Source organism: Taudactylus pleione, unplaced genomic scaffold (assembly GCF_031769625.1).
Source record: "Taudactylus pleione unplaced genomic scaffold, aTauple2 ptg000535l, whole genome shotgun sequence".
Lineage (NCBI taxonomy): Eukaryota > Metazoa > Chordata > Amphibia > Anura > Myobatrachidae > Taudactylus > Taudactylus pleione.
The window spans coordinates 12,006,551-12,027,031 of record NW_028284937.1 but is presented as its reverse complement, the minus strand read 5'-3'; the positions used below and the strand labels follow the sequence as shown (position 1 = coordinate 12,027,031).

Below are 20,481 nucleotides of genomic sequence, written 5' to 3'. Positions count from 1 at the left end.
CACTTTTTATTCCCTTTTTCCACTGTCACAATAGTGAAAACAAGAGAGCTGTCCGAGAAACTCAGAAGTGCTATTATCCCCAAACACAAGACCTCCAAAGGGTACAAGGCCATCTCCAAAGACATTGGCCTCCCTGTTTCAACAGTCACAATGTTGTTAAGAAGTTTTCTACTCATGGAACTGAGAACAACCTCCCTGGATGTGGGGGAAAGAGGAAAAATGATGAGAGAAGTCTTCAAAGGTTGGTGCGAATTGTGAAAGAACACCATGTAAAACATCCAAAGAGCTGAAGGCTGACTTGAATCAATCTGGAGTGATTGTTTTTATTTCTACAAACACACCACACGCTAAACAAGAAGAGCTTTATGAGCAAAGGCCAAGGACGACCCCACTGCTGGAAAAAAAAAACATAAAAAGCAATGACTGATTTTGGCCTATACGCACCTAGACAAATAACACAATCCTTCTGGGCAAATGTTCTGTTGGAAGATGAAACCAATATAGAACTAAAGATGTGTCCACACATATATCTATCCTCCGTGCGCTACAAGTCGCTCCACACATAATGTGGGAGCTCTGTGTGACTGGGTAGCGCCAAGCGTCTTTTCACGCGACTTTTTACCTTCAAATGGGTCTTATTTGCAGAATGATGTGAATATTTAGCACAAGCAGCTTCTGCTGATTAAAATGTTATGCAGCATGCCTACTGTATGTTCTGTGATGCTACATTACAGTGTAACAGCCGCTGACACTGTAATGTAGCGTTTCACATTCAGTTACACCAGCATGCCTATGTTCTGTGAGTGACTGTAGGTGTATCTGCATGCGAAATGCTACATTACAGTGTACCAGCCGCTGACACTGTAATGTAGCGTTTCACATTCAGTTACACCGGCAGTCGCACACAGACCATAGGCATGCTGCATATCATTTTAATCAGCAGAAGCTGCTCGTGCTAATTATTTGCATCACTATGCAAATGAGATGCATTTGAAGATAAAAAGTTGCACACAAATATGTTCGGTGCCACCGTGTCACGCCACGGCATGGAGCGACTAGAAGGGCTGTTTAGCACGCAAGGAGGCTAGATGTATGTGGACACATCTATATTTGGCAATAGAGACCAGCGATTTGTTTATAGGTGTCAAACTGAAGCTTTTAAGGAGAAGAACACCCTACCTATGGTTAAACATGGTAGAGGATCGTTATGTGGTGGGGCTTCTTTGCTGCCACTGGTACTGAGGGTCTTCGCCGTATGAAGGAATCATCAAATCAGAGGGTTAACAAGACATTTAGAATTAAATGTGCTACCCAGTGTAATAAAACTAGGTTTGGGTTCGAAGATTATGGTTCCTCCAGCACGATAAAGACCCAAAACTCACATCCAAAAGCACAAAAGAATGGTTATAATGAAAAAAAAAAAAAGACTATTTTAAACTGGCCAGCAAAGGGTCCTGATCTCATTTCTGGTTTCTTTGAAGAGATCTGAAATCCACCATTGGGAAAAGGAATCTTGTTTCAACAAATTACAATGTGAGGGAGAAACTACCACCAGACAGGTGCAAGAAGCTTAAAGATGGCTACGAGAAACGTTTTGAGGCAGTCCTTACTGATGAGCAACCAAATATTAAAGAACGGCGCCTTAAATACTGTCCAGGTCATATTTTTTATTTCCTCTTTGACATTACTACATGTACGTTGAAAAGGAATTTATTTATTTTTTGGTTCAGAACTTTGGACATCCTATTAAATTATTCTGCTGATAGAAAGTTGGCACATTTCTATTTATTTATGAAGATATTGTACAGGTTGTACTTAAAATTCAAGGGTGCCAATAATGTTAACCACAGCTGTATATTTGCATTATACAAACCTAGGGTGGGTACACACTTGCATGATATCAGCCCGATTTGGGCAAATTGTGCAGTGTGTATGCCAGATTGCGCACTCCCATGGGTCGCATGCGATATCGTGTGATTGGCCGTGCTGCACAGCCAATCACATTATATCGCACGCAGGGCTGTGCAGTTTAATGAAGGACGGAATGAGTGATCATTCGTTGTTCATTAAATCTTCCTAGTGTGTACCGGCAATCTTGCATGATCCGGGGCGAATGGTAATCGCCCCAACATTCAGCAAGACTGCCGGTCTTTTTAGTGTGTATCCATCCTTGATTGTTTTCAAAGCTGCGTGCACAAGGACCCCTGTTTGCAGAGTTGCCCATGAGCACCTGAGGCAAGAAAGACTCAGCTAGAACCGAGGTAGCTGACCCATGTGCACTTAAAAGATGCCCAGGAGAGATACACCAAAACCGACCACCAGGCGAGAAAGGGGCTTCATAATAAACATATAATTGTATTTTTACTGCCAAATAAATCTACAGAACCCTAATTGTGTCAAGATTGCTGAATAAATATTTGTATTTAGAAGCCAATTTTTCCTCCTTATTGACATTACAGGATGTTCTTACTATGGCAGAGTCTGGCACATTTTCTCAGGGTAAACCATATAATCTCAAATCTCTCATGTTAGTATAAACATGTGTAGGAGGTGTTTTCTATATTTAGGCAATTGTGTATTCATTTAGTAGAGAATAAAGTAAATATTATACATTTCCCTATCAGTAGATGCTAATTCATTAGTTGAACTTTAAGCAACATAATAGCAGCATGTAATTACAATGCATTGGAAACGCAACACTGTAATTCACCTAACAATGCACTTCCTGCACAAATGTGAGACAATGCGATGAATAAATTGGATTAGACTTAACAGCCTTTAAAACTGGCCATAAAGGCTACAAAGCTGTAGGATGGTCCATTCACAGAAACACTATGGGTCGAATGTACTAGCTGGCACGATTCTGGTGAGATAGTCGTTAGATTTAAAACAGTAATTAGTATAAAGACAATACTAATCTATGTCCCCGAATCACGTCACCTCCCACAAGTTGTGGTCTATTACATTTGGGGGTCTATTTACTAAGCCTTGGAGAGAGATAAAGTGAACAGTGATAAGGTACCAGCCAATCAGCTCCTAACTGTCATTTTTCAAACACAGCCTGTGACATGGCAGTTAGGAGCAAATTTACTGGTACTTTATCTCCGTCGACTTTATCTCCATCCAAGGCTTAGTACATAGACCCCTTGGTCCTATATCTTTATAAGACTTGGGCAAATAGAAATGCCAAAGTTTGGTCACATTTCAGAGACATGATAATTCTGTAGTTAGGATGAGCAAACACAATCCCAAGGACTCTATATACAGTCAGGGCTGGATTAACGGGGGGGGCGCACGGGGCCGCTCCCTCGGCCCGCACACCTGAAGGGCCCCCACACCTAAAGGGGTAAAAGTGAACCGGAGGAGACGGAACCAGTTCCGCCTCCTCCGGCCAACCTAACCCCGGAGCCACAGGGAGGCACCATTTGCCAGACGCCCGCTGATTGTAGCCAGCGGGCGCCCGGCTCACTCCCCGCAGCGGCAGCCGGAGCCGGAGACTGGACTGGAGGGCTCCGGCTCACGCAGTGCACTATGGGAGAGACATCGACGTCTCTCTCATGGTGCAGAGCAACAGCCGAGCGACGTGGATGGCAGCGGGAGCGGGGCTTAAGGTAAGTAATAGCTCTTTTTTTTTGTTTAGTGCAAGCGGCTATTGTACTGGTGGCATTACTCGGGGGGGGGGGAGCATTACTACTGGGGGCATTGCTCGGGGGGGGAGCATTACTACTGGGGCATTGCTCGGGGGGGGAGCATTACTACTGGGGGAATTAGGGGGGGAGCATTACTACTGGGGGCATTACTCGGGGAGGGGAGCATTACTACTGGGGCATTACTCGGGGGGGAGCATTACTACTGGGGCATTACTCAGGGGGGGAGCATTACTACTGGGGCATTACTCGGGGGGGGGAGCGTTACTACTGGGGGCATTTATACAGAGGGTACTACTACAGAGAGCATGACTACTGGGGCCACTACCACAGGGGCCATGGCTACTGGGGGCATTACTACTGGGGGCACAACTACAGGGGTATTACTTATGAGGGCATTTAAACAGGGGGCATTACTATTGGGCACACACAAGGGGCATGACTACTAGGGGGCATTACTATTTGGGGCACAACTACAGTGGTATTATTACTGGGGGTATTTATACAGGGGGCATTAATTTTTGGGACACTACCACAGGGGGCATTACTACTTGGGGCATAACTACAGGGAGCATGACTGCTGGGGGCACTACTAATGGGAGAATTGCATAGGGGGCACTACTATTGGGTGCACTACATAAAGAGTACCACTACTGTGGGCACTAACACTACTGAGGTTCCCATTGCGCATACCCCCAGTTCATCACATTTAATAAGGGCCCCCACATGTTTGTTGCCCAGGGGCCCCCACAAACCTTAATCCGGCACTGTATACAGTACATCTACATTGTAAGCTCTCAGCAACAGGGTCCTCCCTACCCACTGTAACATCTACACATTCTTCTTCAACCTCACATGTACTTGTTCTGTTAATATGTATTATTATGTGAAGTTAGTGTTGGTAGGGTGAGAGAGAATAAAACATCCACTTACTGTAAACACAGGACTCATTTGCCAACTTTTCCCAACACAGTGGGAAACCAAATGTACCTCTGAACAAAATACTGATTATTTAAGGGTGATACTACAAAGTAATTGTCAGGAGAGCGTGTCCACTATTGAACCACCCTCTAACCCTTGCTGCGCTGGTAACACAATTTTAAAAATGACAATACATATATAAAATTCAAAAATTTGTATACAATTTAAAAAGCATATAAAAATGCAATTCACTTATAAAAAAGCAATGGGTAAAAGTACACAGTATACACGACAATCTAAAATGACACATCACATGGGTCTTGATAAATATACAAGGTATTTCTAGTATCCGGATGCTAGGTCTACATTAAGAAGTAAGACAGTCAATATGTCGACAGGTAGTTGGGCGAGAATGACTTAAGTCGACAGGGTTAAAAGTTTGATAGAGTTAAAAGGTCAACATTCAAATGGTCGACACATGGTTTATCGTGATTTTTAGGGTCAGGGGGTTAGGGTTAGGCTATAATATCAAAATAAATCACCAAGTGTCGACCTTTTTATGTCGACCATGTGAATGTGGACCTTTTAAACCTATTGACCTAAGTCATTGTCGAATGACTGACTGTTGACCTTTTAACCCTGTCAACCTATTGACTGTCGACCTTCTGGTGTTGACCTACTGACTTTATAACTTCTTAAAGTAGACCTATCAATCCACACCCGGTATTTCTGCAGAGCAAGCAAAGGCCTAGATCCAAATGTCGGGATAATACTTACGACTTCTTCCAGCTGAACTTGAATTTGTCGATGGACTTCAGCCATTTGGAATAGCGTATCACCTGTAGCAATCAACAACATAAAAATAATAAACATTATGCAAATCACAAGTTGAGCAGGAAGGCAGAAGAGACAGGGCCTATAACATTCTAGAAGATTCCCGGTGCATTTAGCTGACAAGTGGGTGTACGTTAGCACAGCACCTGCAGTACGGTCTAAGGCCCTCATTCAGAGCCACTCGTAAGCAGCAGCTCGTTCGCTCTGAGCGATGTTTGCCAAACTGCGCATGCGTACGGATCGTTATACGCATGCGCGAACCAGTCAGTGCGGCCGAAATTCATGTGCTCGCAAAATAGCGAATGCCTGCTAATTTGAGTGACAGGATGAGGCGTATGTGGGTGGTAACAGGGGAAGGTGCTTGAAAACGGGGAGTGGAAATCAGAACGCAGGCGTGCTTAAAGGTCAAAACGGGCGTTTTATGGGTGTGCATATTTAAAACAGCAGCGTCATTGACCACGTCAATGGGTTTTTTTTAGCCAGAACTGCTCGCAAAATTGTGGTAGCAAAAACCAACCACAAGAATAGCGAGCAGTTCATACCCTGTTCGATGTACTCGATTAATCTAATAAATAGCGGACATGACGTCGGATGCGAGCGGCCAGGGGGCGTAGTTTCCCAAAAAACGACCGCAAGTTTTGTTCGCTCGTTCAGACCTAGAGGCGTGAACAGACCGCAAACAGCGAATGGTTCATTTGAATAGCCACCCCTATTTTCTGGACGAGCGAGCACAAATAGCGACCGGCTCTGAATCAGGGCCTAAGACAGGTGATCATTGATGAACTGCAATTTCCATCATAAACTATTTTTTTTATTGTAATAATAATAATTTTAATAATATCATCATCCTTATTTATTTTGAATGCTCATATTTAATAAATATTACATTATAAAGACAAGTAAATAAGAAAACAGTCAGGGGTATATTTACTAAAGTGCAGGTTTTTAAAAGTGGAGATGTTGTCCATAGCAACCAATCAGATTTGAGATATTGTCTTCTAGAAGGTGCTAGATAAATGATAAGTAGAATCTGATTGGTTGCAATGGGCAACATCTCCCCTTTTAAAAACCCACACTTTAGTAAATATACCCCTCACAGTTATATTTACTACACAGCATATGGTATTATCATACCTCCCAACTGTCGAGCAATCAGGTATAAGGTGGCGCTTAACAGACACAGAGCAATATAAGGATTAATGTCCTGTTTTAATCACAATCACAATATCACAATGATAAAATACTTATCCTAAAAAAGACATTCAGATGTACATATTACATTTTTGAACAATAAAAGGTCTCAAAAAGGACCTAGAAAATAGCATATATCCTGATTCCACAAGGTACTAGACACGACACTAATGTATCAAATTGGTGTCCGTGTTAGTTCATATAATTGATACTTATGTAGCCACAATGATCTGTAATGTAGCAAACAATATTGCGGTGAGGCAGTTCTGCTTCTGTATTAAAGTTCTAATGAAACAATTCTAAAATCCTTTTGTAGAATATCCTGTGTGGATTTCATATACTCACAATCCTGGATGGGTATATTGTAAGAGGTAATCCAGCTCCTCACTAGTTGTGCTGTATGAGTGAGTGAGCTGCAATGTCCAGACCATCCGCATTCACCAGACAAGCCGTGCGGCTCTCTGTCAGGAGACCCAGCGATCTCGGCAGCCCGGCGTCTCCAACAAGGTAATGAGAGCAGTGCCCCCATCACCACACTGTAATGTAGCATTTCGCAAGCAGATACACCTGCAGTTGTACACAGAATATAGACATGCCATGGAGGAGTGAGACAGAGTTGTGGGTGAGGGGGGCGCCCGACGTGTCACACTGACAAAGAAGCTGCTGAGGAGCAACAACACCAATGAGTAGGGACAGGCTATAGATAGACGAAGGCGGCAGCTGATGGTCTGACACGGAGCTCTCCACTAGTGTATGGTGGCTTCTCAGGTGGCAGGATGAGGTGCCATGTATTGCGCGGCCGTAACGGTACACTTACGCGGCAGTAACGGTTCTAAGTGGGGTGAATATAATGTGGGCAATGGAGGAGGTGCCCCTTCAGTGCTGGAGTCCGGCGTCAGACGCCTCCATTGTCTCCCATAGTTCTGCCCCTGAGTAGGACCCAGACACGGAGCTGATGTGAAGACTCTGAGGGTTGCTATATTATTATATTCTTCATCAGATATGGTCCTGGATATCATATGAAACTTGGAACCAGCAATGGGCCTGCAAATTATACTGGGCACCAAATATTATTCTGGATGATAGAATGGGCAATAGTTATAGCTATGTGTATCAGCCTGGGTGCAGATATGTAACTTATTTTGCACCTCTTACCAACTTCCTCCTCGAGCTTTATGGGGATGACAGGCTTAGTCAATTTACCAAGCTTAGCTTTTCATTGCTTTTAACTGCAACCTAACCACATCTCAGGATGGTATTAGTCATACTTGGCAATGAGGACCAGTGACGTCAGAGAGACTTGGGTCAAATCACTATGCGCATCAGTGTAAGTTAGTCGCACATGCACACATTACTTTAAAAAGATTTGACCAGCATGGAAAATAGCGTTGCATTGTTAAAGTACCCCATTATCTATCGCTGTGATATATACATAACCCATGCTTGCCTACTCTTGAAAAAGCATTTCAGGGAGATTGTGAAAGTAACACCTATGCGCGCACGGTAAAGTGGGCGTGTACTGCTACAGCTGAGAGGCGTGTCATACAACTGACACATAAAATATAAATGAGCCCCAAAGCAGTTAGTAAGATCTACTTGTTAAAGAAAACACACTGATACTTATCAGAAAATGCATGCAGCCATAGGGATAATTGGGCCTGATTCAGACCCGGTCGCAAACGCTGAGCGCTCACATCCGGGTGGATGGTGGCCCAGAGCGCATGCGCACGACAGAGCTGGATCTGTCGTGCGCATGCGCGAGACCCGGATAGCGACGGGCAAGCCATCACTCCGGGTCTCGTACCAAAGGGGGCGTGCTGTCGATGTTGAGTGACAGCACGCCCCCTTTGGTGGGTGGGCCGGGGGAGTGGATGCCCAAACGGAGGCGTTCCCATGTGAACGCCTCCGTTTGGGGCCGGCCCCACTGACATCACGAGTGATGTCAGTGAGAGAGATTTCGGCTCTGTTAGAGCCGAAATCTCTCTGAGGCTTGCGGCAACGAGACCCTACCACAAGGGTCTCGTCGCAAGCCCGATGGTCGCGATGGTCTTGACCATCGCGACCATCTTCCTGGCCGCTCGCTATAGCTGTGGGTGGTCACCCACAGCTATGCGAGCAGCCAGGAGGCCATTCTAAAAAAAAAAAAAAGATCGTCCCTGATTCAGAGCGAGTGCTCTGTCAGAGCGTCCGGCTCTGAATCAGGCCCATAGTGCCTTATAACCAGTGCAGGGAAATTATACTAATGATCCCATTTGAATGTATATATCTCTGTTTTTTTTTATATAACAGCTACATAGTAGGGCAAGAAAGTGCAATCAGGGAGAGCTGGCAAGTATCACATCCACTTAGCCACCAATGTTAAATGGAGCCCTTAATATCAGACTATACACCAAATTTGCATCTGCTTATAAACCTGGATGCAATATATGGGTTCTGTATTTTAGACTTGGCGCCAGATATGTTTAGAATATTAGACTTTGTGTCAGATGTGGTTTAAGCTGAATACAATCGGGAAACCGGCTGCCTTAATACCGACAGCTGGCTTCCCGACTGTCATATCCCGGCGAGGGTGAAATGCCGGGCGTCTAGATGTAGACGCCTGACATTTCCACGACGCCGGGAGACCGGTGCCCAGTATCCCGATCGAAGAGATGCCGGGCGCCGCGAGCGGACAGCCGTGGGGGGTGAGGGTTAGGGCACCCGGGGGACTTAGGGTTAGGCATCCCCAGGGAGGGTTAGGGTTGGGCACCCCCCCGGGGGACTTAGATTTAGGCAACGGAGAAGGGGGGGTTAGGGTTAGGCACTTAGAGGGGGGATTAGGGTTAGGCACTTAGAGGAGGGGTTAGGGTTAGGCACTTAGAGGGGGGATTAGGGTTAGGCATTTGGGGGGAGGTTAGGGTTAGGTACCCCTAAGGAGGGTTAGGGGGTTAGGCTAGGTTAGTTTATACTTACCTTAGCGACGATCAGGATTTCCAGCGCTGTCGGGCTTCCGCTGCCGGGAACTCTGCTTTTTGTCGGCCAGGCGCTGCCGGGAATCGAATTTCATACCGATTCCGTTTAAGCTTATGAGGCCTATTCATCATTACTAAATCGATGGAGGTAATTAGGTTAGAACTTGCATGGAGTTCTACCTAATTACCGGAGGAATTCATCTTTCCTCCTCTACATAAGTATCTATTCTGAAACGCTGTCATTTTTGCGATGACAGCTTTTCAGAAAATAGATACTTCTCCCTATGTGCTCTAACTTACTGCAGCTGTAATCAGTGCTGCACATGCCCCATTACGTTCACACAAGCGGCCAATGAGCAGCTCTGATTACAGCTGCAGTAATTCTGTGTCCCCCCCTCCCCTCCGCTCCCCTCCCCCACCTACCTGGTCTCCTGTCACAGGCTGCAGCCGCAGACCCCGACCTCCCTCCTGGGCTGAACATTTTTTTTTCTTTTCTTAAACCTTTACTGTTTTTTTTTTAAAACTTAACTGTGTTCTGTGTCAGAGCAGCAGCCAGAGCCGAAGGAGGGACCAGGGAGCACCGGAGGGAGCCAGAGGAGGTACCAGGGAGCACCGGAGGGAGCCGGAGGAGGGACCAGGGAGCACCGGAGGGAGCCGAAGGAAGGACCAGGGAGCACCGGAGGGAGCCAGAGGAGGACCTGCTCACGCTGAAAGCAGGTAAGTATAACCCGCTATACGCCACCTGAGAGTGGCGTATAGTAACACCATCAAATTCCGAAAATACATATTTTTCAGAATTTGATAAATGGTCTAATTTCTACATCCCCATACTAATGTATGGGGAGTGCGGAAATTAACCCAGAAGGACTTAACTAGGAGATATCAGTGATATCCCCTGTGTTAAGTGTGTTAATGAATACTAAAATAATGGTAATTAAGGAAAATGTCGTTAAAACCGTTATTTTAGGGTTGATGAATAGGCCCCTACAACAGGTATAACTCAACATATGGCAGCTTCTATATTTGAAACAGTCTCAAAATGTTTTACATGTTTGTTGAGACCTCCTTAAATGTCACTGTACTGTAGACACATTGGAGGAGATGTACTAAGCCTTGGAGAGAGATAAAGTACCAACCAATCAGCTTCTAACTTTAATTTTACAGGTTGTGTTTATCTCTCTCCACTTTATCTCTCTCCAAGGCTTAGTACATCTACCCCTTTGTCTTAACTTATAAATAAAAGATAATAATAATAATAATAATAATAATAATAATAATAATAATAATAATAATAATACTATAAGTGCCTCCTGTGCCTGATCTGATAACTGTTTGCTAAACTAGAGATTAACCAGCAAGCTGTATCATATGCATATTGCAGACTGCAACAGTACAGCAAATACTAAAGATGAGCGGTTCGGTTTTACTTATAATCAAAAACTTGGGAGTTGCGATCCGAGTTGAACCAAGTCCCAGCTAGGATGTCCTCGCCAAGTTCAGAACTCAGAGTTAAAAACCTAGACCTTGTGTATTTTAAAATCATTTGAGTCCCTCCCTCGTGACTTCAGGTGCTGTGAGCTGGTCAAAATTGACTGGAAATTACGTGAAATGTTATTGAACCAAAACACTTTAGGGCGGTTTTGCCATAACACAATGTTGAGAATCAAAACCAAAACACAGGGGTCTGTTCACAACTCTAGTGAATACATGGTGACGCCGGGTCATGGGCTCATGTGACACCAGGGCAGGCTCTAGGGGTAGCCGCGCCCTGTGCCATGCTGGGTATACTGCGCCTTCTAGTCGCGTGCTGGCGAAAATGGCGGTGTGACCTAATTACCAGAGGCCACCCCCCCTAAGTGACGTTATTTGGGGAGTGCCCGCATAGCACGCCTCCCGTGTAACGTCAGGCTGGGGGCGAGCCCAGCACTCCGTCACTTTCCCCCAGCCCTCTCCCGGCACTGGATGTATGCCGTGCGCATGCGCGCAGCATCCATTCAGCTACTTCGGGGGTCCGGCACCGCCACAAAGCTGCTGTGGTGGGGGTGCCCAACCTCCCGACCAGATCCCCTGCGGGACACTTCAGCCCACAGGTGGAACAGCGGGACAGTGCTGAAATCGGGATGTTGGGAGGGGTGCGCCCTCTATGGGGAGGCGCCCCTGTTCGACCGCACTGGTCGAACTCCCCAAGAGCCGGCCCTGTGTGACACTGAGGGAGATTTGCAGCACTACATCAGGAGATGCAGAACATTCATATTTTAAATACAAGAATGTGCCTCCTCTCCTACTGCAGTAACAAGAACAAACTATACTATGTGGGTCTGTTCATTTTTGGTTTGTGCAATGGAAGCTGTATAATGCACCTGACAATGTACATTTACCATGTGGAGTATCCAATTATGATTTTTGCCAAGGTCCTTTTCATCTAAAACCAGCCCTGACAATAAGTGCTGGTGCTTTGTACAGCTTTAGTGGCTGCTGATTGGTAGCTAGTTAGAAGAAGACAGCGTGCACCCTTACTTCAGTAAGCCCTGCTTAGGTCCTATTGTGCACCCTTACTTCAGTAAGCCCTGCTTAGGTCCTATTGTGCACCCTTACTTCAGTAAGCCCTGCTTAGGCCCTATTGTGCACCCTTACTTCAGTAAGCCCTGCTTAGGAACTATTGTGCACCTTTACTTCAGTAAGCCCTGCTTAGGCCCTATCGTGCACCCTTACTTCAGTAAGCCCTGCTTAGGCCCTATCATGCACCCTTACTTCAGTAAGCCCTGCTTAGGCCCTATTGTAGGGCATTACTGTAAGCAAATTGCTGTGTAATTAATGGCATATACTTACAGTATCACTGCTGTCTCATTATTAGGCATTTTTCCTAGCATAATAGTAACCACACTATTGGTATATAACTATTAGAATTATTACTGTTAATATAATTTTAATATAGTAAAACTCTGAGAGGCGCAAGTGCAGAGGGTGCCCAGGACTGAGCAGAGGGCACAGATGGCTACAATGGCACCACTGGTCCCCTAACTAAGTTTTACTATGTGGCCCAGCAATTCACTTTTCCATACTTCCCAAGATTTGAATGGAGAGGATAAGGATGGGGTAGGAGTGTTTTCACACCCCCACAGCATTTATAGTGCTAAAAAGCACTAAGCTGCCCCTTAATCCCCTATAGTGCCCTCCAATAACACTTTCAGTGATGTGAGCACCAGTGGCAGGTGTGTGGGGCTCCCGGCGTAGGTATAATGACAGGCATCGGGATTTCGACGCCTGTCATTTGACACTTGCCGGGATTAGACAGTCGGGAAGCCGGTGGTCGGCATTGCGACCATCTACCTCCCATGCGGGGCACCATAGTATGCAGGACAGTGGTTAATGGAACATCTGTCAATTGTCCGTTAATCACTACAATGTAGTCTTGAGCATGACAGTGGTACAGAGCACTCAAATCAGGACTGTCCCGCTGAAACCAGGATGGTTGGGAGATGTGCCCTTCTGCCATCAGATATTAAAAATGTATATAGTATATACTGTATTTTTTTTCATTCTCACTATGGCCCTCATTCAGAGTCGGTCGTTAAAAGGGGCCGGATATGCAAATGAAGCGCTCGCAAGTTGCGTCGTTAAGATGGGATCGTTAGCTGGACGAACGAGGGGAGGATGCGGCCATAAGACTATAAATACGCCCCCTTCTCGTTCGCATTACACGTCATCTCCGGGCATATAAGGATCAATCGAGACCATCAGGAACCATCGGAGCTGTTCGTAGAGCTTAAGGTTGACCATACCCTCTCTTAAGCACTACGATCAAGACAGTGTAAAAACCTCCCATGTCACATGTGTCATGACACTACTTAGTTAATTATGCACTCCCATAAAACACCGTTTGCATAGTCAGGCAAGCCTGCGTTCGGATCTCCACTCCCCCGTTCACAAGCACCTTCCCCTGTTACCACCCACAAACGCCTCATCCTGTCACTCAAACTAATGACTGTGTTCAAGGAGAGAGCAATTTCTGATCGTAACAGCTAGTTTGCGCACGAGCATTGCAAATTTTACGCATGCGCAGTTTAGCGAACATCGGTGGCGTACGACCGAGCAGCCGCAACGACTGACTCTAAATGAGGTCCTATATGTATTACATTATTACTATTTTTTTATTATTATTATTATTATTTTTTTATTATGGGGCAGACTAGATGAGCCAAGTGGTTCTTATCTGCCATCAAATTCTATGTTTCTATGTTAATATTATTATTATTATTATTTTTATTATTATTATTATGTAATCTGTAACAACTCCTCAGCCCCATATAGCTTTAGATAGATGTGGACTATCTACCATCACTAACATCAGGGCTTTTGCTAAATCTTTACAACCAGATAGACAGATCATATTGGTGGTGGAATGATCAGTATTTCACAATATACGTAAAGGCAGTTTAAAAACTCTAATAAATAAGGAACAGATAGATCAAATAAATGAATATAGATATAGCCATGTTAACACCAGCTACAAAAACCTTACCCCTGTGAGCTGAAATAAAGATGAATATTGTTTCCAACTGTTTTTACCCTAATTACAACATTCTTGGAGCTCAATGTGACTCAGATTATCTTTTAGTTCTACCCAATTTAAGAGGACTAACACATTGCTAATCACGCACCCACATAGCTGAAATACTCAGTCATAGCAGTCGGTGTCTGGATAGGTTATAGACTGCATTCGTCATACTGTAATTAAAAGGACGTGGTCTAGCGTTGGTGAGTATAGCCCAGATAAGCATGGTATTCCCCCTCTAGGCACCGTATAAAAGTAAGATATCATTTATAACTGTGTTCTACTAAACAATGATGCTGGAGGCATGTCGATAAGGAAATTAACAAGGCAATAAAGGAGCATTTGTGTCTTTTTTAAGAACATGACTCACTGTAGGTCTGCACTGAGTTCACTGAAGGAAGTACCAGTGACAGTCTAGTACTTTATACTTGAGAAGGCAGAGGGGGATTCCTGGTAGCTCCAGTAATCAGATTGCAGGAAAACCTCAAACCGATTATGCATTTGATACATACCACTATCACAAATGTCCAGCATATGTGGAAGGAATCATAAGAAAAAATGTTGTTTTTTTTTGTATTGTATTACACACTCACCACACTTTCTGCTATCTGAGCCGCTGTTCAGCCCTAAGCATGTCTTACTAACTAACACTGCTTTTATACCGAAATTCCGGGTCTGACTCGGAGGTTGGAATAGGGTTCCAATCTGGATCAGACTCGGATTTCCCCGACGCTGACCCAGGGTATTCCTGAGTTAGCACCGGATCTCTGGGCTTTTCCAGCATTGAAGTGGATGCTTGGAGATGACGTCATCTCCAAGAGCCACTGAAGCCGGCCAATCGGCAGGCATACGGCACGATCCAGGTCATTGTGACCCGGATCATGCCGTTTACACTGCAGGGTTTCACGGGTTATTCCCGTGTTAAACGCTGCAAGTTACCTGGGTTGGATTGCCGGGTCACTAGACCCATGAATCCAACCCTTTCCCCTTTTACACCAAGGAGCTACCAGGGTTAACCCTGCAATATCCCAGATTTTAGCTCTGGTGTAAAAGGGGTACAGGCATAATCAGTTAGTAAAATGTAACATTTAAAAGGGTATTTAACTGAATTGATTTTAAATTGGGGAGAAAATGGCTCATTTCATGCGTTTTCACAGTGTGATCAGTATAGTTGGTAATTGCTGCCAAATCTAGGGGTCTCTCTGAGAAAAACAAAAATACAGCAGCACAAAAGATTTATGAGGAGGGACTGCAGCTCTCATTTACACAGGAGTCTCAGCATGACTTAAGGAGGCATTAAATAATGTAACATTGTAGAATATCTCCAGCAGGGCATGCAATGCTGCACATCAAACATTACAAAGTAAATCAATGTGTTCCACCACAGGTACCACAGGTATGCATATATATGGTAAGTGTGTGAAATACACATAAAAGCACGCTAGCAGAGAGATACAGAAATGTGACATCAAACAGAACTTCATAACACTGAGAATTCTAATTAAAATATGACCGTATTATACATACTGTATATGCTTGTGGGGCATCCATTCACCTATGCAAAGAAACATGGCTCCTGGCCAGCAAAAAGTCCCAAGCTGAATATAAAACCTGTCACTATTAAGAAAAGCAGAATTGTTTGGGGCTTATTATTTATTAAGTGGATAAAAGCCATCTGTTTTTTTGCCAAAAATACGGTTTATTAAAGGCTACCGCAAGCAGTGGCTATCAACGAGTATCTCAAGGCTCTTCAGTGAAGGCTTCTCAGCTGATTTAACACAGACATGGGGGCCTATGTATTATTAATCGCAGTACTGCCGAGATTATTAACAATCCAACTCGTCATCAATATTTTCAATTTTAATGATAATATCCCGGCTATGTACTACCAGCAACTCGCAGGGACAGCGCTGTCCCCGTGAGTTATATCCCCGGCATTTAGGAGAAGTCTTTCACAGAAGTGAAAGACTTCCCCGGGGGAAGCTGACACTGCGCATGCACACAGTGTCAGCTTCCGGGACTGGCCGGGGGCTGCAGGGGGAGAGATCGAAAGATCTCTCTCCTGTGCCAGGAGCCCCCATAGGCAAACAGTAGTTTAAACCATCTGAAGATGGTGTAAACTACCGTGGCTAAACTCCGAAAAGCTTTGCTTTTTGGATTTTAGTACATAAGGGTCAGATCGTAGTCCCCATTGATAATAATGGGGTCTACTTTCTGTGAAATATCCTGCAATTTGCCATTAGTATATAGGATTAGTACATAAAATTATTCAGAAACTGCAGTTTCTGCATAATTTTATGTAAAAAATGGCTTGATACATAGGCCCCGGTGGCTGTACAGGTGTTGTGGCTTTCCCTTCTATGACTACTGCCACCTCAGAATGGGTATAGTTAAATAAAGCATTTTTTTTTCTTTTTTATATTACTATATTTTTGTTCTATTTTTACTCATTTTATTTTGTAATACTTTAAAAAAATGTTTTAACAAAAGCATAGCTGAAAAACCAAGTTCTGTGTCCAGTTCTAGTACACTGACAATGCCGGCTCACACATGCATAGAGGCTTAGGGGTAAATTTACTAAAGTGAGAGTTTTTAGAAGTGGAGATGTTACCCATAGCAACCAATCAGATTCTACTTAACATTTAACTAGTACCTTCTAAAAGAAAATAGCTAGAATCTGATTGGTTGCTATGGGCAACATCTCCACTTCTAAAAACTCTCACTTTAGTAAATTTACCCCTTACTGCACAAGAGCTATCCGCTGAGACCTAAACATAACATTTTTTTTCCAAAATCATGGTGAATTTAGATTAATGTAAAGGAAACATGCTTTATAACGGGTTGGGTATGGGATCCCGGTGGTCAGAATGCTGATGGTCAGAATACTGACAGCGGCATCCCAACAGTCAGAATCCTGATAGAATTTTGTAAGTGTTATAACCCTTACCCTAACCCTCTCCACACAGCCTAACCCTAACCCTTCCCTCCGACAGCCTAACCCTAACCCTCCACCCCACACACAGCCTAACTCTAACCCTCCCCTCTCACAGCCTAACCCTAACCCTCCCCCCCCCCCCCCATACACAGCCTAACTCTAACCCTCCCTCTAGCGCCTAACTCTATCTCTAACAATAATACTCACCATCGGGATGTCAGCAGTCTGGATTCTGAAACCACAATTCAGACTGCTGCTGGGATTCTGGTGCCAGGATTCTGACAGCCGGTATCCTAATGCCGGCTATATCCCATTATGGCTACAGTACCATCTGATACAGATGTTGGTAGGTTCTCAAAAAACCCAGGGCCCAGCTATGCAAAAACACTCCTTATCACTCCTAGCACCTCCATGCTGTAAAGTTAGAAGTGACATTAATAATTGAAAAATATATATATTGTAGCTATAATAATGTTGTAGATTCACAAAAGTGTAAGTACATAACATAAGTTTACATAAAAAAAAATCTTTTAAGGTTCGAAAAAAAAGTGATCTGCTGCTGCACCATGCTGGGGATTGGTGCATACATGCAACGTAATAAATGATAAATCTCATTACTGTGTATGTATGATACTGGTTCCCCAGTCATAGGCACTTCTAACACCTGTCTGTTGCTGAAATTGATTGAAAAAAAGGCGAATATGAAAACACACGCTATTTCCACCAGATTTGCTTTAAAATATGAAGACCCCATATTATTTACCCATAACATCTATAAGGCTATTAATATGTATGTATGTGATTAAATTACATCATGTTCCTCAGCGATTTTAGCCCAAGTGCTATATGGCTAAATGGTAGCCAGATATTATTATCAAGATAAATAAAATTAAAGAAAACGTTAAATAAAATGTTAAATAAAAATGTATTTTAAAAAAGTTATGAAGTGGTATAAACACGTCCGTGAATCCTGCCCTGTTTTGCACCATTATTTGCACTTTTATTGCGCAAGAATCTCAAGCGAGGCACAAACATACAATAGCATCATGTTTAGGGCATGTCGGACAGAAGGATTTACATTGATAAATGTGGATTCTACACACATTCCCATGATTTGCAGAGTGTAATAAAGACTTATGTGATATAACTTCCTCAGCATCAATAAAATGAATAGTTCTGAACCCACATGAATGGAGTTCAGAGCTTTCCTGACATAGAAAGCAGCTTCACAGAGATTAGAACAGCCAATGACTTAAAGCAAATCGTTTTGCATAACTTTGAAGGTCACTCGGGCAACAAAAGGTGTTAATGGAAACAAGTAACCCTGGCATGAAGGGGGAGGCCATGGGAGCGCCAGGCACCGACTGTCTGTACACCTCACACAATCCCATTCTAGCATGTTAGGGAGAACTCAGCATGTTGTCAGGACAACAAAATGGGGAATGTGATTTAAATTAAGAAAAGCAGGGAGCTGGCAGAGATGTCAAGGAAGGAACAGAGCAGGCACTGAGGGCTAGCTAATTCTATGTGTAGGACCCACACTATATTTCACATCCAAGCAGTTCTATGAGAGAGGAGACAGTTAACAGGAATCTCTGGCTCTCAGCAGGAAAGCAGGACTTCCTGTTTAATCAGCTTGGTCATGAATCCCTGATCTTGAAGGCCCCTAGACAGTATACTTTGCACAGAGGAGCCAAGTGCAAGGCACATTTGGAAGTGAGGTTGAATAAATAAATAGATAACTCACCAAGCTCCTTAGACCCCTGGCTAATGCTAGCAAGTTCTCCAAGTTTCACAAGGGCATCAAAATAGCCTTTTGCTGCTACAGTGACACCTGTAAGACAAAAAAAGTATCAACTTTCCAACCACGGAACGTGAACTTTATTACACTCTAACTATGAAATGGGATATTACGCATAGAACCACCATCCTTGGAGAGAGATAAAGTGGAGAAAGATAAAAGGGCCTGATTCAGAGACGCTCGCGAGCACACATCACTCGCAAGCGGCTCGATGTTTGGCCACTGCGCATGCACCACGTCCGGCATGCGCATGTGCAAGCCCCGCCGAGTGACTGAACTTCAGTCGCTACAGGGCTCGGTACAAGACGGGGCGGCTGGCCATGGTGAGTGACAGCCAGCCCCGTTTTGTAGGCGGGTAGGGTGGGTGGCTGGACAAACCCAGGCATTCCCTTAGGAACGCCTGGCGTTTGTGGGAGGACCTACTGACATCACTACTGATGTCAGTAGTGGACTTCCTGCTCTATTAGAGCAGGAAGTCCACTCAGCCTTGCGGCAGCCTAGACCCTACCACAGGGTCTTGTCACAAGGCCGATGGTTGCAATTATTGCGACGGTCTCCAGGTCGCTCTCACAAGCTGTGGGAGGTCTCCCACAGCTTTGCGAGCGGCAGGAGAAAAAAAAATGTGACAGCGAGCAGGTCTGAATCAGGGCCAAAGTACCAACCAATCAGCTCTTAACTGACATTTTTCAAACACCGGGGTAGATGTATGAACAGTATGTGCGCTGATATGCTTCTCCCCCATGTATTATTGAGGGGCTTGGCGGTAAATGCAGGGGCGCTGTGCTGATAAACTGGGCAATGTATGGGCATTGTATGACCGGTCAGTTCGACAGTTGCAGCTGGCGTTGCCCTACCAGCACAGCAGGGACAGCACTATCCCTGCTGCGGTGGCTGCCGGCTTCGGGGGCTGCACGCGGGATCTCGTAATGCTTGTGAGATCCCGCGCATGCCCAGTGGAGCCAGCCAGGAGGAGAGACACAGCGCATCAGCACTAGGCTAATGCGCTGTGGGCTCTAGCGGGGATCACAGCAGGAGGGATTTTTACTCCCCTACTCCAACAGATGAGATGTTATTACATTTCATCGTTAGTGCTTCCTGCTTCGCCTTGTTAAAGCGGTATGATCCGTGCCACTATAATACAGCTCATTCACAGCCTGGGAAGTGACAGGAGCTGATTGATTGGTACTTTATCCACATCCACTTTATCTATCTCTAAGGCTTAGTACATAGACCCCAATGTACTAACTAAACAGCTCATAACTGTCATTTTACAGGCTGTATGAAAAATGATAGTTAGGAGCTGATCGGTTGGTACTTTATGCATCTCCACCTTATTTCTCTCCACGTTTTGATATGTTCTAACACATAGCAATGTTATCATTATAAATAAATTTCTGTCCAACAGAAGGACGCCTTATGGTGCATACACACTAGACGATATGCTCCCTGAGCGATATCGTCTAGTGTGTCCCCGGCAGGCTGTGCTCAATGTCATTCATGACATTGAGCACAGCCGCTGAACGATATCATTAGCGATATCGTTCAGCGCCGGGCTCTCTCACCCATTCCCTGACATGCAGCAACCTGACGAGGTCGTCAGGTTGGCCTGCATGTCAGCGCGATGAACGATGATGACGAACGACCCG

General features: G+C 44.6%; 1 protein-coding gene across 1 annotated transcript in view; it reads right to left on the bottom strand.

Moving 5' to 3' along the window:
* The window catches only part of LOC148501119 (BAR/IMD domain-containing adapter protein 2-like), a 130,413-nt gene that overhangs the window by 47,135 nt on the left and 62,797 nt on the right, over positions 1–20,481 (bottom strand). The window contains exons 3-4 of the mRNA XM_088450959.1: positions 18,782–18,868; positions 5,346–5,407 (exon numbers count right to left, since the gene is read on the bottom strand). Coding sequence (XP_088307085.1) covers positions 5,346–5,407; positions 18,782–18,868 — 149 coding nt within the window. The remainder of the gene's footprint in view (positions 1–5,345; positions 5,408–18,781; positions 18,869–20,481) is intronic.